Source organism: Balaenoptera acutorostrata, chromosome 1 (genome assembly GCF_949987535.1).
Source record: "Balaenoptera acutorostrata chromosome 1, mBalAcu1.1, whole genome shotgun sequence".
NCBI lineage: Eukaryota > Metazoa > Chordata > Mammalia > Artiodactyla > Balaenopteridae > Balaenoptera > Balaenoptera acutorostrata.
Window position 1 is genome coordinate 135,461,918 of NC_080064.1, and position 21,105 is coordinate 135,483,022.

Consider the following 21,105-nt stretch of genomic DNA (forward strand, 5'->3'; position numbering starts at 1 on the left):
TCTCACAGGACCAAAAAAGAGGAGAAAACTGAAACCAAAACCCTAAAATTCCACCTCTTCCCAAGGATTATCAGTCAGGGGAATGGCTGGCTGGTCATATAACTTCTTCTGACTCTTATTAAGCCCCCCCCCACCCCGCCCCCCAAGGAGAGCCTGGCTGAAGACAGGAATGAGGCCTTTCGTTTGCAATTCAGGAAAAAAAAAAAAAAATCCATGACAAATAGGACCAGAAACAGAGAAAATGGAGCTAAGTGCGATCTGTGTTCCCCGTGGAACTGGTCATCTCAATGGCAGGGGCCCTGATTTCTATTTCTTCTGTCCTTTCCTCCATGCCTGACCCCAAATTGCTACAAACCACAACTGTCTCCCCCTCCCATCTTCAAAGAAAGTTGCTGTCTGTGACCCGAGGGAGTGGCAGGGACTTAGGACCCCTAGGTACACAGCTGCTATGCAGCCCAGGCTAGGGGCAGGCAACACCTTGGGAGCTAGAATCCAAAACAGTGGTTGCACTTGTGGGGCTGTAGGGGGTCTAAGGGTTAGGGTGGAAGTGGGCAAAGGATGGGTTGGCTGGAAAAAAGGCCACTACTCTTGAAAGGTGACAGAGGACACTTGGCTGGTAAGAGTAAGAGTGTCAGATGATAATCTTTGGCCCGTTAGAAAGGCCTTGGGTTATTGGGACGGGGTGAGGTTAATCTGTTTCCTTTTAAGGGGACTTGTTGGCAAAGCTTTCTTGCTGAGGCCTCTTCTCTGGGCTGGGGTGAGAACCTGGCCATCCAAGGCAGTGACCAGAGCACAGTACCTGGAAGTGAAGGGCATCTCAGAAGGAGGGCAGCAAAGAAGGCACGTGCCTGTCACCGTCACAGAGTCTGACTCCAGGATTTGCCTTTGAATTGGTCTTTTAAGAAAACGTCTCACTTTTCCTCCTTGGTGGGAAAAGAGGGGCAGGTTAAGGATGACTGGGTAGGAGGGAGCATGGAGACAGAGGGTCAGGCCCGGGGGCAGCAGAAACCATGAGCTGCTGATTCTCAGCTGATTCCTGCTACATCCTGCTTCCTTCAAACGCTCTTAATATGTTGCAAAGCATTACTATGTCCCCCACCCCTTGTTTCATATTATAAAATACAAACAAATGACAGAAAAGGTCAGTTGGCTCGCAGCCGCCCACTGCTTAGAACTGCAAGGACCGCCGTTTCCTCCCCGCCATGAGACGGTGGCTGTAGGGGCGCAGCTTCATTTCCACGAAGGGGATGGAGAACTCGTGGCCTTTCCAGTGGTACCAGTTGATCCCCTGGGAAGGAGAAAGATAAGCATGTCAGATCACCCCTACCCCCTCAACGGAAGTGCCAGCTTGAAAAGATAGGGGATGATGAGAGTGGAGAATCCAAGGTGTGCATTTAGTCATTTCCCATTAACATGAAGCTTGTGGCTGAGTTCCCAGAAAGGGCAAAAGAGCAGAGATTTGTTTCTAGCTTTTCTCTTTAGACATTGCCAGTGGCCTGGGTCTATAATGGGAATGTGTTGCAGGTCATTCCTTATTGCTGGCTTTCTGGTTTTGGCTTTCAGGATTTGCACGCACCTGCAGTAACGAGTGTTGAATTTCAAATTCCCAACAGTATAGAAGCATTTCGAAGAGCATAACTGTGTTTGACTGCTCACTCCTGATGGGAGAGTCAGGTGGTTTCCACCTATCAGGTGACCAACCATCTGGGTTTGCCCAGGACTGAGGGGTGCCCTGGCTGCTAGCCTTTCAGTGCTAAAATTGGAGAGGTCCCAGTTGGCCCAGTTGGTCACCCTATCACCCAACCCAGCCTATGGACTTGTGGTCTCTAATGGAGAAAGACAGTCCCGTTTACACTGCTATTTCTGATCTCTCCCTTCCTAGGACACTTCTTTGGATGAAGCTGAGCCTCTGAAGCTGTCCCTGAACTTGATAAGCTTTTCATGGGATATGCTAGATGAGGAAGTGAAATGGGACTTGACTGGTTGTCAAGGGCTTCTCTGGGGTGAGTTCCAGCTCCTGAGTCCAGGTGCCTCCCTTTTCTTCCTCTGGCTTCGACTCTGTCCTGCTCTTATCCCAGTGTCTGCATTACTTTCCTCTTTATGAGAGTCCTTTCTCAACACTCTGAATGTATCTTTTTAAAAGGGAAATATAAGACCCACCTGTGTACTTAGAACATAAAGCCAAGGGACGTGGGCTGCACGGCTCTGGGTCATTCATGCAGCGGCAGAGCTTCACCCACCTGGCTGTGCCTGGACTCCCCGTATTTCCCATTGAGGTTGGTCCGGTGGCAGTTCTTATACCACCAAGCCCCCTTGTATGACATGGCACAGTTGGTAACTGCAACATCATTGTCTCTGTCCTCTGTGGAGAAAGGGCGGCCCTGATGATAGCTGAGGGAGTCCCCTGGAAAAAAGACACATTCATGAGCCCGTCCAACCTGTTGGTCTTTTGTCAGGATGTTCTGGACATTTGACCCATGCCCAACAAACCTGGCATCTGCTTAAGAGACCTTCCACTCACCTCTCTGTTCCTATCTGGCTCCTCAGCCTGGCTGCACTGAGCTCTTACTCCACCTACCCCTTGGGTCCACTACTTCCGGGCTGCTCTCCCCAGCTCGTTACAGTAAGTCCCCTACATATGAACCTTCAAGTTGCAGACTTTCAAAGATGCGAACGTGTGTTTGCACGTCCAGTCACGTAAGTTAGTTCACACGTCTGGCGTACATTGTCATGTGCGTGCATCCTCTCCAAGTAGTTGTGCTTTTGTGTACTTTACTGCACAGTATTGTATAGAGTACAGCAGTACAATATCTTTATTTCTTGCCTGTTCACTCGATGCCAGCCCCTGTATGCCAGCTGTTGTACTGTACTACTGTACTTTTCAAGGTACTGTACTATAAAATTAAAAACGTTTATTTTTGTGTGTGTTTGTTTTTTATGTATTATTTGCGTGAAAAGTATTATAAACCTGTTATAGTAGAGTACTATATAGCCGATTGTGTTAGTTGGGCACCTAGGCTAACTTTGTTGGACTTAACGAACAAATGGGAGTTACGAATGCGCTCTCGGAATGGAACTCGTTTGTATGTAGGGGACTTACTGTGCCTCATTCCCCTGGCCTTCTGCTCAGAACTCTGTCCACTCAGCTCCACCCCACCATCCCCGTCTGTTTCTTTCAGGCCAGCACTGGGACACAGACATTCACGGCTCCTTTTGTCTCAGAGGAGACCGTGATGAGCCATGGCGACCTGGGCCAGTCCGGGTCACCACCGTACAGCCTGGCTTTCTCCATGGCTCATCAGGCCCAGTCAGCTCACACCCAATATCCCCCTGTTCAGAACTTGGGGCCACATGTGAAGAGGGACATTAGCTAACTAGAGTTCCTGTCCATAGGAAACAGGATGGTAAGAAAATCCTAACCATGTCGGAGGAGAAGTGGTTGGGGAAACCAGGGCTGTATCTTGGGGAAGAGCAGGCTTGAAGGGGGAGATGGTGTCCATTATCACTGACTCCAAATATTTGATGGACTATTGAGTAAACAAACAAACAATCCCCCCCGCCCAAAACGAAAACTCTTTGGGAAAGTATGAGGATCAGTAGGCAGAGACTGCCAGGTGGCATATTTGGGCTAAATATATGAGGAGAAATTAGCTAAATATTAGAGCTGTTTATAAATGGTATATACTATTTGGAGATATGGAGAGATCTCTGTTCTTAGAGGCTGGGTGTTCTCTTGTTGGGATGTTATGCAGGGGACTCACATGAATTGAGTATTTGAGGTGAGGTATCAAATTGTAATTAATTTATACCTACTGGCCAAACTTTTGGCAGGATTTGTGGTTAGAAATGTTGTGAAGGGGCTCACGCTATTGAATGAGTGTTGTCTTAGATGCTTCTGAGGTCACTTTAAGCCAGGATAGGTCATAGTTCTGATCCTGTGGCTTCCGAGTCCACACTCACAGTGGCCACTCAATGCCTCCAAGTGCTTCTGGCCACAACTTAACTCTTAGGAAGATGATCTTTGTTTTATGGGGAAGCCTGATTCCTTCAGGCCAATTGGGTCCCTAAGTCCATATGTCATTATTTCTATCCCATCTTTTTCATTTCCCCCTCCCAGTCTCTAAAAAACCAGGCTTTGTGTCCACCCAGAGCTAGTCCCACTACCTTTCCCATGTCTTCCAGGTCCTGGAGAAGGCAGAAAATATTTCTTATTTTTTCCTTTTTTCATATATATATATATATATATATATATATATATATATATATATATATACACACACACACATACACATACATATATATATATATATATATATATATATATATATATATATATATATATATATATTAGGGTTTTCATCTCCTCTCACCCTAACTCATACTCATATCCTTTCCCTTAAAAAATCTTGAATTAATCCTACTCTCTAAAGACCCTTTCTTTACCATCAATTCCCTATGTTGTCTCTACCCACATTCCTACCTTCTCATCTCCTGCTTGTCTCCCTGTAATCTAGAAGCTGCCCTCATTACTCCCTTGGAACAGTTCTCTCCCACTTCCACTCTGTTGTGCTTTCTGCACATCAGTACATTATCTAAGTCTTGGTTTTTCTCTCTCAAACTGCTATTCAGATTTGTACTATTCTCTTAATTTCTAACATCAGTCAAGTCTCCTATGATCTCCTACCAGGATTAATGCAGCAGCTCCAGCTGTTCTCTGTTCTTCACTCAGATTTACTTTATCCTATTTATGGCTGTCACTTTGATCTTCCTAAAACCCCACATCCATTGTGTCACTCAGGACCCACCGTGGCTCTCCGCTGCCCACCATATTAAGACAGAACTCCTCTGCCCCCTTGGTTTTAAGGCTCTCCAGGGCCTGGCTCCACCCACTTTCTTTTTTATTCTTTCTGAACTCACACCCTGTCCTGGACAGCCAGGCCCTTTGCACTTTCCCTCCCTCCACAGTAACTGCTCCTTTTGTGATTTTTCTCCCAGGATTTTCCTTCCCTGGAATGTTTCCTTTACCATCAGGATCCCAGTCAAACGCCACTGCCTTCATGAAGCCTTTTTCAACCACCCAGAGCCCCCTTCTCTGAATGCCTGGTAAACTGGGAGTGAGTACCATTCATTTTGTGATGAGTTGCTTCTTAATGGTCTGTTTTTGTAAATGGATGTTTAGTTCTTGCAGAGGTCATGTCTTATGCTTCTGAGTCCTCACAATTCACACAATGAACTTTTAGGGGTTGCTCAACAACCTTTTATTGATAACTTGACTTGGAATTTTCAGTTCTAATCCAATGAGAGTCCTGGTTAGAGACTTGGATTTTTGTAGCCTTGAGAACAATGGAGATGGGAGAAGGGGCTGAACTTGGAATTGGAGGCCATGGGATGGATTGTTGCCAGAAGGGCCAGTAAAAATGAGCAACATATAAGATAAAGGCCAGGGAACTTGGGCAATAGTAAATGCCAGAGAGAGGATGGGCTTTTCCTCCCTGGAGACCTTCCAATATGGAAAGAACAACCGTTGTGTGAAGTTGCCCAGAGAAGGGGGCAGCCTACATAAGCCTAGTTTCTCATCTTTTGAAGAAGATGAACTGAATATATGACATAACAGGTCAGACTGCAATTACTTTATGATGATTGGCCAAATTGTTGGTGGGACTTGCCTCTGAGACATGACAGTAGAACGCAGTCCAACAGTTATGACCTCCATGGGGCCCGGCAGCAAGATAGAGCTGCAACAGAGGCTGCAGCAGCTGGGCCCAGGTTAGACAGGTAAGAGTATAGGCCTGGAGCAGATGAGGTGGAGGGAGGGAGGGAGGCCATGTAAGGAAGTGGGAGGGCTTGCTTCTCTTTCTGTGGGAGAAATAAGAACTGCTTTTCTGCAGGCACGATTCTAATTAGGGAGTGGTTGGTATCAGGTTATTTTTGCAATGATTTAGTCTGATATTTTGTTTAATACACTCCATTTCAATGGCTATTTTATGCCCAAAGTGTGGTAAATTGGATCTTTTGTTGGGGCACTTCGGGCAGGTCTGATTGCCACTGGGAATGATCTCCCATATGAAAAACAACAAGGGAAAGTGTGTCTTCTCTTTGGAGTAACAGTACCTGGCTGAGCAGAGAAATAACTGAGCAGATGCAGTCGTTGGAGAGGCAACACTTGGATGATCTTCTGAATTCCAAGAGTTATAAAAATCTTGCTAAATTTATATCCTAGCATTTAGCCCTATAATTGGAGTTAATGAAAGGACCAACAACTCCATGGACCAAATAGTGGAATATTTGGCAAAACAGGTTTTAGGAAATGTGCTATAAGAGAACCCTGGAAATAGATGGGCGAAGCCTAAGAAGCAGACTGGATATTATGTTCTGATAAAACTAGTAATGCAACAGAGCTTATAGAGATGGTTTTGGTCTACTTAGTGGAAGTGCCATAAAAATCTGTACAGAAAGCGTGACCACGTACGGGGTTCTCGTGGAGGAGTGAGAAGGAATGTGGCCCATGGGGAACATTTAGAGCTGTTGCGTGCTCCTTGATGGAGGTGTTATGGTGACTGCTGATGGAGGGGAGTAGAGCTCAGAATGGGGGGAATCTGCCTTATCTTTATTAGTTCAAAGATGGTTTTCCTAGATGTCATTACAGGGGAGATTTCTACCAGACAATAGATGATTACGCTGTCACTGGATAAGAGCCTATATTGATTAATCTGGACAAGAAAAATAATCCTTCACCCTCACATTGTACTTTTTTTTTGGTTAACTTTAAGAGCACTTTCGCTCTATTTATCACATTTCTTTCCTGACTGCTCTGTGAACTAGGACAGGCATCGTTATTAAGATTTTCCAGATGAGGAAACTGAAGTCCTGAGAAATTGATTTCAGGTCACCTGAGTGGTGAGGGGCAGCGTGGACCAGAGGCAGTGCGCCAGCCCTCCGCCCTCCTCCTTGGCTAGCGGGGAATTCTGCAGCTCAGGCCTAGAACATGGGGGCCCGGTCCTGCTGCAGGCCCACTGCCCTCGGGGGGCTGCTCGGGGCCAAGGTACCTGCGGTGCCGTTGTAGCCTCCTATGCGGAGTTTGTACAGGCTTCTGCTGCCCTCGACAGAGAACTTGTCATAGTAGGCGAAGGCGGCGTCCTGGCCGTCACGCATGTCCACGCGCAGCTCATAGCGGCCCTGGGACGTGATCCAGTGTATGTTGTCCAGCCCTGTGGAGAAGCGCAGAGAACGCAGTCAGCCTGGCCTCAGTGGCTTTGGAAATGGGAGGCAAAATGCGACTGTGGCCTCAAAACAGATGTTCTGGGAAAGAGGAGGGGTACTGGGATTGCTTTTGCCTTCAGTCCTTCCCAGGTTGTTATCAAACAGACCCTACCAGACTGAATTTCCTCCTGCAAAAAGACCAGACCAGTTCTGCTGATGAGTTCCCACCGCAGGTCAGCTCAGGGGTCCTACCATCTAGTCATGACCCAGTACCGGACAAGCCCCGAGCCTCAGGATTCCGGGCCCTGTCCCCCGCCACCTCCCACTGCAAACCATGGTGTTAGCTGAAGATGACAAGAGGCATCACATAGGTGTGAATTCTTTGGAGTGAGTGATAGGAAGCAAGAGGTAGAAACACTGATCAGAGTAATTCACAGTAGGCCCTCGGGGTCCAGGATATCCTACCATCTCCTAGTAGCCTGGGAGGGGGTTCCGTCCACCTTTAATTACACTGCCCCTTGTTCTCTCAGCCTCCAGCCCTCCTGAGGCTCCCATAACTGGGTCAGAGAATATTGTCACCTGTCTCCTAACTCCAGTTCTTTTCTCTCTAATCTACTTGCTATATCTTGCACTGCTACGTCTTCACTCGTCTTTCTGGGCAATTACCCTCCCTCACCCACTCCCTCCTTGGCCTCTAAGCTTCCCAGGCCTTGGTCTAATAGATTCTTGTAAGGTGCAGACCCCGTGAGTCCAGAGTTAGGCAGAGCCCAGATCTTCCTTGGTGCTGTTTTCTCATATGTATTTTCTTGTCTCTTTGCCCTGGGTGGCTGTGCTCTGGGACTTTCTGATTTTGACTACCTGCCCAGACTTTGAACCACTCCCCTCGCATTGCTGGTGATCTTTGAGTCCTCCTGATTTCTACCTGCTTACTGAACTTGGGTCCTCTTGCTTTACTGTGACATTTGATATCTATCAGAGTATACCATGACTTAGAATAAAAAAATTTGCAGAGATGGAAGGGAATCTAGAGATTACTTAGGCTAGTCTCTTTGTGTTGTGGAAAAGGAGGCTGAAGTCCAGAGAAGTGAAATGACTGGCTGAGGGTCACCTCGATCTTTCTGTTTCCCTGTCCTGTTTGAGAGTTCAAGCTTTATGTTAAGTTATATGTTGAAAGCTGTTTGCTATTTGCTGTGTGCCGGGTTGTTGTTACCCTAGACTTGTGCTTGTGTGGATATGGTGGATCCTGGCGGTGCCCTGCCCGGATGCCCTTTATTTTTTTATTTTGTACTGTTTTTATTTTGAAGAAGGGAGATGTTACAGCATGTTTTCTAGTATAAGATGTATAGGGGAAAATTCAATGAAGAAGTAGAGAGAAGAGAGAATTGTCAGAGGGGGAAAAATGGTCCTTCAAAGGCAAGTGGAAATAGGAGCCAACACACATCTGGAGAGTTTGGTTAGATCACAGACAGTCCAGATGCCCTTTAATTGGACAGTGGACATAGCCCCCAGCTGCTAACAACTCACAGCTGCCTCCTCTTGGATCATTGCCCTTGACCAAACAGGAGTTGCTCTACTCTGGAAGTTACCTGCTCCCTCCCCCATGCCTTGGGGCAGACCTCCATCAATACCTGATGTGGAGGTACCAAATCCCAGCCCCCTTGCCCCACTGGGGACCAACTCTGAGGAGCAATTCATGCTCCAGAGCTTCCCTGAGGATCAGGCTGAAGCTAATCTCCCACCAAGATCCCACTGTTGAACATTTCCCCCTGCTCTATGCTACTTCCCTCATTCCCCGTCTGAGAGCCACTCCCCTGACAAATCACTTGAACAAGAATCCCTGTCTCAGGCTTTGCTTCTAGGGAACCCAACTTACAACATAAACCATGGGTCAGAGTGTTACCCCTAACCTGAGTATTGTCACCGAACTACACATCACCAGGCCGTGCTTCTATTTAAGAGCCCTCCCCAGCTCCCTATTACCAATGGCGTTGAGTCAAACCTTCTCTTCCCCACTTTAGGTGCCACAACATGCCTTTGTTCAACCCACCTTACCTCATTTTCTTCTTTCCCTGAGCTGCATCTTTGCTCTGGTTGGATGGTTTTTCCATTGTCCCGTTTGCACATGTCAAAAGGATCCCTGCCTTCCCTCTTTTCTTGTGTGCTTCCCTCCTGCATTCTTCTTACTCATCCCTCAATGCCTTCTCCAGGAAGCTGACTCTTCCTTCTCTGAATATCTGCAGCCTTCTTGTCAGTAGCTCATAGATTAGTACAGTGTTTCCCAATGTGGGAGGGCATCTCTGATGATATGAGAAGTAGTTGGGGAATAAGGACTAAATAACTTTGAACATGTAGGGAGAAAGATATTTCCAAACTCTCTCTTTTTCTTAATAGATTAAGGGGAAACTTTAACCCTGATCCTAACGGTAACTCTCAGTCTCAGTTTGGATCTTGTACTTTGTGGTTTACACCCAACACTTTCTAATCTCCATTTTTAGTACCACCAACACAGCAACAACTGGCATTTAATAATATATATACTGTTTTCTTTTCATTGCGTTTATTTTTGAGACTCCCTTTTATTTATGGCACATGATGACTAGCTTTCCATTTTTGGCACTGCTGTAAAGTTTCTTTCACAAAACAGTAGATTTCTTTAAAAAAACAAGCGAGATATAGAAAATTCAAGTGCGTGATAGTTCAGATATTTCCCAGATATGGTAAAAATTGCGAACGTGGTGTACCGTAGCTGAGGTTTGGGAAACATGAGCACTGTCTACTATGGGTGCATTGATTCCTGTGCTTTATACTTATCTCCCAAGCTGTTCGTAAACTCTTAGAAGGTAAGGATATTTTCTGATTTACTTGACTTCTCTTTCAATGTTTTTATGTGATTTTTACCTTATATTTTTTATTATGTTCAACAGCAAATACAGATCCGGGCATCTAATAGGCACTCAATAAATTCTTATCAATTGATTGATTGATTGATTGATTGTTATCTACTCTTTAGGTACCTACTATCCCCAGCCACTGTGATAGGTAATGAGGTTAAAAATGAATATGGTTTGGTCCCAGCCCTGAAAGAAGTTTACATAGTATAGTGAAGAGAGACAGAAAGGAAAATGGATGCTGATTTGGACCACAAAAGAGAAAGTAGCTAATTCTCCCACAGGCAAAGGGTGAGAAAAATCGGTAGGATAGGTCCTATGGAGGAAGAAGAGGTTAGCTGGGCCTTTGAATATGCACAGAGCACAGCAAGGTGTATGGGGGAGGGGGGTAGTTGGATGGCAGAGCGTTCCTTGCAGAGGAAACATTAGTGATTCTAAGGGTTTGGAGTTTGGGGTGGGGAGGGATAAATTGGGAACTTGGGATTAACAGATACACACTACTATATATAAATAGATAAACAACAAGACCTACTTATAGCACAGGGAACTATATTCAATATCTTGTAATAACCTATAATGGAAAAGAATCTTAAAAAGTATGTGTGTGTGTGTGTGTGTGTGTGTGTGTGTGTGTGTATAACTGAGTCACTTTGCTCTACACCTGAAACATTGTAAATCAACTATACTTACATAAAAAAAGCGTTTGGAGTTTGGTGTTGGTTGGGAGGTGTAGGGAAGAGGAGCAGGGCTCTTGGTGGTGGGGAGCAGGCCCAAGAGGAGGGCCTTGTACCGTAGCTAAGGTGTTTAGTCTTCACGTGCTGGTGGTGGGGAGTGGTTTAAAAGTTCTACAAATGGGGTTAGCTGTTGCTCAGATTTTGGCGTGAGGGAGATGATTCTCCTGGCCATGTGGACAATGGGTGGTCCAGGAGGCAGGAAGGCCAGTTAGGGGTTGTTATATGAGCGTCCAGGAGAAAGACGTTGAGGCTAAGTGGGATAGTGACAGGGGAGAGAGAGAGGAGACCACGAATACAGAACACAATTATCCGCCTTTCCCCTGCCTCCCTTTATAATCACTGTGAAAATCCAACCAAGAGGGAGATGCAGGGAAAAATAAATTTACTACTTTCTGGGATTGGCTCCACTGCCATCTGCCTGGGTCAGGTGTGTGTTTATCTTCTCACACCAGTTCAGTTCTCAATCTACACCTCCTGCTTGTGTCAGACCTCTAGGAAATTGCTGGTCACCTCTAATGTCATTTTCATTTTTTCCCTTCCCGTCCCAAGTCAGTAATGACATTCTTCCAAGGAACTAGAGCCGAGTGACTGCCTCATTTCTCTTCTGACCTGCAGGCTGGTACCTGGCTTCTGAGAGATGACCAGCCATCCTGTTGCTCCCTCTGCCCCCTTCCCTCACCAGGCAGCTCTCTCCCTTTGTAAAAGTTGCCTCATGTCAAGACCCATCAGCATAAGAGACTATTAATGAGGATGGGAAGAGACAGAGCAAAGAGGAAAACACCACACCAAGATAGAAACAGATCAATAGTGGAGCCTAACGGAGCAAGAGGTACTGAAAGCAATTCACGAGCTGTCAGCTTCTCAACGGACACAGGGTTTCTGATAATCCCAGGTGGACGCAGAAAGGAGAGAGCTGGACAAAGAGCCGGAGCTGCATTCCAAGGGAAACAAAAAGGAGGCGTTACCCAGCCAAAACTCATCCTCCAGGTTCCCGAAGCCAACGCGGTACTCAGCCCATTTCCGGAAAAAATCAGTTTGGCCATTCTGCCGCCTCTGGAATACCTGTGAAGAGAAAGAGGGGGAATGAAGAAAATGCTAAGGAAAATAAACTCTAACGAGTAAAACTGCTATAACTGGGTTTTATATCTGCAGTGACAAAGATTCTCAGATAAGCGCCACTGCAGTACAGAGCTCGGTATTTGTACAGTAGTCGTAGGAGATGCTCAGAGCCCTTCTCTGAAGCGCCAGGGGCGCTTGATGAATAGGCCAGGGTGTAATGTTGACACTTATTTGCACCCCTGCAATGTAGAAAGGATATGAAGCCCCCACCTAGTCAAGGGAAATAGGCTTGGCTCTCAAATTAATCTTTTTGCGCCACAGAATACAGTAGAAAGCATTTCTCACCAAAAGAATGGGACCAACTTCAGATCAGCTAGGAACTGTCATCATCCTATTTCAGGCAAAGCAATTGCATATCATTCACTTTCCGAGCTGTTTAAGTGCTAATTTCATTTACCCTCCAATACATCAGCCTCGACTTCAATCTCCAATTATGCTTTAAGAAGAAGGCACAAATATGTCAGAAACATAAAAGAAAATGCTTCCCAAGAGTGGCTGTTATGAGCACAGCCACCATTTAACTCCATTCAACAACTATCCATTTTGCACTGTGAAAAATCCAGTGCTGTGTGTTGGTGCTAGAGGAGGGATCTGCAGGAGGAGGGTGGGTGGAGGGGCTGGGTTTCCATCTGCACTGCCTGAGCTAATGCTGCTCTGCTTGCAGGCCAGGCTGCCGGAACTCGCCCATCTGCGTAGTGGCCTGTACTGATGTGTGAGGCCATTCGCCAGGCTGCCCTTGCGCTTCTTTCGGTACTGCCCTATCAGACATGGGAGGAGGGTGGTGACAGGAAATGGTGTCTCTCTTTTCCCCACCGCTTCTCCTCCCTGAAGGCTATGACAGCTCTGGGGAAGAACCAGAGAGGCCAGGGAAGGATGGGGACAGGGGTGGCCTTTGTAACTAGAGGGGGCTATCCGGGTTCTGCCCCTCATCTGCTCCGCCATATGTAATTCTCCAATAGAAAGATCCTAATCATCTCCGCATAGAGACTCACCTCCTCCTGCAGGGGACTCATCTCCTCTATTTCTTTATTATTTCCGCAGTCTTCATCAGGCAAGACCCCTGGGCCTCTCTGAGCCACTACTCCCTTTCTCTCCTGCATGAAGTATCCCCACAGAAGGAGCAGTTTTCCTGGGGCTTCCTCACTGGGCTGGGCCACTGCAGCCTCGATGTTCTTATTCCTTCCTGTGCCTCATCAAACCTATGGGCTGCTGAGCAAGGCCCTGAGGACAATGCAAAGCCCCAGGTTGGGCATGAGGGGAGTGGGTGAAAGGATGGCCAGAGGATAGTGAAGTGTGGATGGGATGGGTGCTGAGCCAGGTGGACTGAAGCATCAATGATGCTGGTGGGCACGGAGAACAGCCGCAGGTACTTACAATCCAGCCACCCCCGTCGGTCGTCATATCGCAGTACACCTGTAACTTCCGGCTTAGCTCTCCGTTGAGGAAGATGGTGTAAACCCCGCTCAGAGTGTCTCCGTTCATCAAATGCTGGGCACAGTCTTGAGGATGAGGGAAGACCCGGCCCCCTGCACAAGAAAAGAGGCAGTTTCCAGAAAGGGTCCTTCCTCCCACTATGCATAAGAGCCCCTTGGATCAGAGAACAGTTTAGAAGGTCTCGCGGTACTTCATCAAGAGCTGTAAGGAATCCTCACTGAATCTGTGTATGAATCCTGCATCATCTTGCATTCCCTCTTTTCAACTGATGTTGGGTTTATCAGACAGTACACAGTTTTACGGGATCTGAGGACCAAAGAGCTGGGTTCGCTGTGTGACTCCGCCATTCACCTACTTGTTTAGCTTTGGCAAATAGCCTGACTTCCTGGCATCATCTTTTTATCAGAAAGATGGGGATAATAAAAATATTCCTCCACCAAGGGTGAAGGTATGTCCATGTACCTAGTAATTGGTTACTTAGGCGATGATTACAGAAGCATGGAGAACAATAAAACACCGCGGAGTCCACCTTTCAAAAGAACAAGAGGGATTAAGCACAGCTGTCAGCCGTCTTCACAGCAGCCAGAAAGGAATGCCCGAACAAGCTTAGCGTTAGCAAGAAGATGGATATCTGTTCCTCCTGCAGAATAATCTCCTGATTGCACTAAACAATCAAATGGCCATGTTTTACAGTTCAGTTTAAGTTTAAGGAGAGGGCAGAGGAAATAAATTGCTGCTCATCTTTCAGAGAGAACAGCCCTATTTGTAGAACAATATCTAATTACCTGCAAGAAAAACTTAAATCATGTGTCTTGAAGAGCTTAGCTTCAGGGCAGATTTTAATGTTTAACAGGCAAGCCAGAAAAGCAGAGGTCCCACGGGAGGAGCTGTACTGGACTGCAGGAGCTGATGGAGCAAGTTAAAGGCAGAGCTTGGCATGGGAGGAAAAGTGGTTTGGGTGCTCTATAAATATATGATCTCTGGGTCAATGGAAAGTGTGGTGCGGTTGATGTGGTTCTGCATCCTTGAAGGGTAGCTAGGAAGAGAGGTGGGGTAGGGACTTCATGGGACCTACAGTGCCCCCTAGTGGCAGACCTCGTGCACTGCAGGTGTGACAGAGGGCCCCTTGGAGAGTCAGCCGGTGGGCCAGAGCAAGTGGCAGCATAATGCCACACAAGGGAGATAACGTAGCAACCTCACTGAAGCATCCTGTGTTAGGGAGAGGTTGTAGGGGTTCAGTAGACTTTATGCAAGGCCCCTCTTGGAGATGTGTTAACTCCTCTGGCACAACGACTGTCCAGCTTGCTTCCACACCACGGTCAAGGGTCGCTCGCATTTAAGGTAGTTTAGAACAAGGCACCGCCTGCTTCAGGCATACACCAGGGAATAACAATATATTCCTATAGAACTAGTATTTTACCAAGTGTGCTTTTATTTCCATTTAATTTTTGCAAGAAATGCGAGAGGAAGGCAGATTGTTATAGATTGAAGTCTTATTTTACAGGGAAGGAAACTGTACTCAGAAAGATCGCATGACTTCCTCCATTCACTTGAACTCAAGTTTTCAGACCCCGAGTCAAGTGCTCCTTGAACTCTACTAAAGCAGGGGATATAACATATGATACAGTTTACTGGATCTATATCTGTCCAGATAGCAAATGATTAACTAAAATCTATATTTATCTTATAAGCATATAAAGTCCCAGAGGTTAAAGTTACCTCAAAAAGTTCTATGTTCACATTAAATATCTTAACCCTCTCAAAATGTATTTCCTTAATAGCTGCAGAAAAGCTCTCAACTTTCATCTCCAGCCTGTCCTAGAGCTCGGTAGAGTTCCTGATCCCACCTATTCCTAGAGGGTCCAATTATGTTTCAGGTGTAGGTGTGGGTGAGTGCCTTTTCTCTCCGTGTTGCTTTGGGAGCACAGTGATTATTTCATGGCTTCCAGGCCATTCTCTAGCGGATCTTTGGAGCAACCATCCTGTCTGCCTTCCTTTCTGCCCTCTTTTCTCACTGCCTGAGTTTCTCATTTTAGATCAATACAAAACATGCTTGGTCTTCAGCTCACTCCTACCTTATGCGCTAATAGCCCTTTCTCCTGAATCAACTCAGTGCCTTAAAGGGGCCAGAGCCCCAAATTTCTTCCCAATATCCAACATGTCCCCCACAGAACATCTTCTCCCAAACCTCAAAACGACAGCCTCATCCAAATACACATATAAAACCAAATGAAACTTTAGAACAGACAAATAAATAATCTTATACAGGCTTCTTCACATTGATAAGATCAATAATTTAATTTTTCTATTACAGATACTTTAAAAAGGCTCAAACGTATTAGTTGCTTTAAAGGTAGAACTACCAAAAACAAATACAGGAAAATGAGATGATTTGCTCTGGAGGAGAGAAGTTTTTAAATATCTGAAGGGTGGTCATATGCCATGTGTAAAATAGATAGCCAGTGGGAACCTGCTGTATAGCGCAGGGAGCTCAGCTCTGTGCTCTGTGGTGACCGAGATGGGTGGGATGGCTGGGGAGGGAGGTCCACGAGGGAGGGGATATATGTACACATATAGCTGATTCACTTCACTGTACAGCAGAAACTAACACAACATTGTAAAGCAACTGTACCTCAATAAAACAAATTTTTTTTAAAAAAGGGATCCATTTTTATAAAGTCAGAAAACGGGAATAAAATCAACCTAAGAAGAAAGTGTGACCTAAGGAGTGTCAAAAGTTCTGATGGGATGAAGGTCTCAGACTGCACCTTGGGAGAGGAGGGGTCGTGTTTTCTTCCTTCTGGGCCTTCACGTTGGACTGGTCGGTGGAGGCACTCACCAGATGTATGTGGGACTGATGCATAGTTGCAAGGTGTGCTTGCCTTACCTTTGACAAATGGCAAGGCCACCTGGTGGTTTAGAGATTCCACTTATCATAATTTAGTCTGTGGCAGAATATCCGCAGCGGCAATATTCACATCTTGGGAACTTGGAGACGACATTTACCGTGAAACCACTCTTCTCCACCCGCCTCCGACCCTCAAGACTGTAAAAGTTTTACCTCATACCACCAGTCCATGATCAAATTATTATTCCTTTTCACCTGATGAGAGGAAGTAGGCTCACTAATTGTTCCCAAGCCAGGGACTATTAAAATTCAGGTTCCTGGGTTCTGCAGCAGATCTACTGAATCAGAATGCTGGGGGGTAAGTGTCAGGAATCAGTGTTTCACCAGAGCTCTTCAGATGAGCCTGAAGACCAGCTGGACTTGAACTCCACTCTTTCTCCAGTATGTTTCCCTCTCCTCAGAGAGTGCAGAGGTGGAACTGGTTAGCTAGACTGTGCCCCAAGGGGTGTGATGGTCTGCTTTCTCTGCTGAGATCCATATGGCAGGGTGGATAAACAGACCGAGTGTCTGTCTGTCTGTCTCTCACCCTCCTTCCCCTCTTTCCTTATTTTCTTTCCCTTTCTCCCTTTCCTTCTCTCTTCCTTTCCTTCCCTCTCTCTTTCCCAGTAAGCATGTCTTGAGTGGGCTGGTCCCAAGATGTAAATTGAGTGAGAAGGGATACGAGACTCTATCCTTGAGTTTAAGCCTTGTGTTCCAGTTTTTAACATTAGGTTCTCCTCTGGGGTGGGCTCAGGCTTAGCTAATAATAAAGAATACACTGATTCCCAATCTGCTTTGTTCATTGCGTGTATACTGTGGCTTCACACATTTTTAAGAGATAGGGCAGTTTTCAGGCATCCCTAGCTCTCTGGATGTTATACCATCTAATATCACCAAAAACTCACCTTTAATCCTAACAAAGATCATCCCAGTAATTTTTCCCAAGGCAGAAATTTTAGGATGAAGAGAAAAACTGGAAGGCTTTTCTTCCCTTCCCCTTTGATACAATTACTAGGGTCTGGCCTGACAAAGAGGCTTCTTTCCCCCCGCCCCCCGCTTTTTTTTTTTTTTTTTTTTTAATGCAGGCTGTGGTGATTACCAAGTTAACAGGAAAGCAATGCCAAGTGATCGGTACACTGAAATGTCTCATGGTTAAGCATCTCTAGATGTAATTGGGAGCGCAACAGGGCCAGGGCACTCACTGGAAGAACTGCTCAGAAATTGGTTTGGGTTGGGCATCCGGAGGCTGAATGCTGAGTAGAGGGAAGCAAGCTATATGACACACAGTGCAAATGGAGAGCCCCCAGCCAGCTGGGAGTGAAGGGAGAGACTCTGTCTGTCCCTTACTTGCTTTGTGTTCTTGAATGTGGTCTTTACAGTGGTCAGAGTTAATGGCTTTGGAAAGTGTCTGCCCACTCTTAATGGCCTTAGCATCAGGACCGAAACCATGATATCAGTGTTTCTCTCTGAGAACAACCTCAGCAAGTCTCTCTGCAACTGCAGAGAAAAGGGTGCTGCCCCATACTAGCACAGGTGAGACCACCTCTGGCCACCCACACTTACATTTTTTTCACAGAAGTGGGTTTGTGGGTAGCAGGGCTTTGGGAGTCAGTCTGAGGCTGTGGACAGGGAAAAGTTATCTGTTTAGTCCACATGGGCTGTCAGACCTACCACCTTAGCCTCCTTCACAGCATCTTCCAGTTCATTTACCTGTTCATTCTTTTGTGTATTTATTCAACAAACATATAGGAAGTGTCTGTTGGGGGTCTAAATACTGGGCTATCAGATTGGAATACAAGGAAGAAAAAGACACAGTTCCATCTTTCAGGTTGCTCACACTCTGGTGGAAGAAATAGAACAATATAATCCCAAGTTCTAAGTACTCTGGAAAAGAGATGAACATAGGGAGCTATCAAAACATGGAAGTGGGCATGCAATGAATTCTGGGGCTGGTGAGGGTAGGGTGAGTGGTGGAGCCTGGTGTGGGACAGAGATGAGCAAATACTAATCAGAAAGTGCTTCTTAATTTAGGAACTGATGTAGAAGTTAACCACAAATTGGTGGAAGAGAGGTGTTCTAGGTCTGTGCAAAAAATGGCCTATGTAGGAAACTGCAGGTTTAGCCAGGAAACAAGAGGAAGAACTGGGTTGGATGGATAAGGGAGAGTTTTGGGGAGATAAGAGGGACTGGATCATGCCATTTAAGGAGGTGGACCTTCTCCTGAAAGAAACAGGATGAAGAGTCCTGATGGACTTTAAGCTCAAGTTTTTAGAAAGATCGTTCTCACTGTAGTGTAGAGAACGAATTAGATGAGGGTGAGAGTGGAGGTAAGACCCCATTCAGGAGGTAGCTGTGGGAATCAAGGTAGAGAGGTAACGACAGTCTTTAAGGACTCAATGGAAACATAGAATTAACTGAGCAGTAGACAGCTTGAGTGTCTCTATCTTAAGCAGAGTTGCTGAGGAAGGTCTTAAGCATGGCAGACCACCTGCCTTCTACCCACAAAGGACAAATGCAACAGGCTTCCAAATCTTTCCTTCGAATTTACCTGACTATTCCTTGCATTTACTTATATCAGGAGACCCAATTCCAGGGCAGATTAATTGATCACAGACTGGTAGCTTCCAGCCTGGCCCCTCTCTGTGGCTCTTGATTTAATATGGCAAGGAGAGGGTTGGGTTATGGTAAAGCCTCCTACTTGGTCTCTTCTTGCTATTCTGGCTCTACTTGCATCTATTCTCCATATTTTAACCAGAGTAATCTTTTAATAATCTACATGTGATACTGTCTCATCCTTTTTCTCACTTGCTGAAAACCCTCCAATAGCTTCTCCAGTGCAACAGCTCCGATTGCAATGGCTTCCTGCAATTAGAATAAAAACTGAAGTCCTGAACACATCCTATAACTTCCTGCATGCTCTGACTCTGCCTTGCACTGCTCCCACTTTCTCATTGGCTTTCTTTTATTTTTTAAATTTATTTTTTATTTTTTATTTTTTTGGGTAATTTTGCCAATATTTTTTTAAATTTTATTTTATTTTATTTATACAGCAGGTTCTTACTAGTTATCTATTTTATACATATTAGTGTATATATGTCAATCCCAATCTCCCAATTCATCCCACCACCACCGCCACCACCCCCTGCCCTGCTTTCCCCCTATGGTGTCCGTACATTTGTTCTCTACAACTGTGTCTCTATTTCTGCCTTGCAAACCAGTTCATCTGTACCATTTTTCTAGATTCCACATATATGCGTTAATATACGATATTTGTTTTTCTCTTTCTGACTTACTTCACTCTGTATGACAGTCTCTAGGTCCATCCACCTCACTACAAATGATCCAATTTCGTTCCTTTTTATGGCTGAGTAATATTCCATTGTATATATGTACCACTTCTTCTTTATCCATTTGTCTGTCAATGGGCATTTAGATTGCTTCCATGACCTGGCTATTGTAAATAGTGCTGCAATGAACCTTGGGGTGCATGTGTCTTTTGGAATTATGGTTTTCTCTGGGTATATGCCCAGTAGTGGGATTGCTGGGTCATATGGTAATTCTATTTTTAGTTTTTTAAGGAACCTCCATACTGTTCTCCATAGTGGCTGTATCAATTTACATTCCCACCAACAGTGCAAGAGGGTTCCCTTTTCTCCACACCCTCTCCAACATTTGTTGTTTGTCGATTTTCTGATGCTGCCCATTCTAACTGGTGTGAGGTGATACCTCATTGTAGTTTTGATCTGCATTTCTCTAATAATTGGTGGTGTTGAGCAGCTTTTCTTGTGCCTCTTGGCCATCTGTATGTCTTCCTTGGAGAAGTGTCTATTTAGGTCTTCTGCCCATTTTTTGATTGGGTTGTTTGTTTTTTTAATATTGAGCTGCATGAGCTGCTTGTATATTTTGGAGATTAATCCTATGTTGATTTGTTTGCAAATATTTTCTCCCATTCTGAGAGTTGTCTTTTCGTCTTGTTTATAGTTTCCTTTGCTGTGCAGAAGCTTTTGTTTCATTAAGTCCCATTTGTTTATTTTTGTTTTTATTTCCATTACTCTAGGAGGTGGGTCAAAAAAGATCTTACTGTGATTTATGTCAAAGAGTGTTCTTCCTATGTTTTCCTCTAAGAGTTTTATAATGTCCAGGCTTACATTTAGGTCTTTAATCCATTTTGAGTTTACTTTTGTGTATGGTGTTAGGCAGTGTTCTAATTTCATTCTTTTACGTGTAGCTGTCCAGTTTTCCCAGCACCACTTATGGAAGAGACTGTCTTTTCTCCATTGTATATCTTTTGCCTCCTTTGTCATAGATTAGTTGACCATAGGTGCATGGGTTTATCTCTGGGCTTTCTATCCTGTACAGTTGATCCGTATTTCTGGTTTTGTGCCAGTACCATATTGTCTTGATTACTGTAGCTTTGTAGTATAGTTTGAAGCCAGGGAGTCTGATTCCTCCAGCTCTGTTTTTTTCCCTGAAGATTGCTTTGGCTATTCGGGGTCTTTTGTGACTCCATACAAATTTTAAGATTTTTTGTTCTAGTTCTGTAAAAAATGCCATTGGTAATTTGATAGGGATTGCATTGAATCTGTAGATTGCTCTGGGTAGTATAGTCATTTTCACAATATTGATTCTTCCAATCCAAGAACAAGGTATATCTCTCCATCTGTTAGTGTTATCTTTGATTTCTTTAATCAGTGTCTTATAGTTTTCTGAGTACAGGTCTCTTACCTCCTTAGGTAGGTTTATTCCTAGGTATTTTATTCTTTTTGTTACAATGGTGAGTGAGATTGTTTCCTTAGTTTCTCTTTCTGATCTTTCATTGTTAGTGTAGAGGAACGCAAGAGAT

General features: G+C 45.1%; 1 protein-coding gene across 1 annotated transcript in view; it reads right to left on the bottom strand.

The window, feature by feature from the left end:
- Positions 1 to 232: 232 nt before the first annotated feature.
- Positions 233 to 21,105, bottom strand: part of TNR (tenascin R) — a 426,026-nt gene continuing 405,153 nt past the window's right edge. The window contains exons 19-23 of the mRNA XM_007165361.2: positions 13,316 to 13,467; positions 11,788 to 11,884; positions 7,047 to 7,208; positions 2,241 to 2,404; positions 233 to 1,288 (exon numbers count right to left, since the gene is read on the bottom strand). Coding sequence (XP_007165423.2) covers positions 1,169 to 1,288; positions 2,241 to 2,404; positions 7,047 to 7,208; positions 11,788 to 11,884; positions 13,316 to 13,467 — 695 coding nt within the window. The 3' untranslated portion in view covers positions 233 to 1,168. The remainder of the gene's footprint in view (positions 1,289 to 2,240; positions 2,405 to 7,046; positions 7,209 to 11,787; positions 11,885 to 13,315; positions 13,468 to 21,105) is intronic.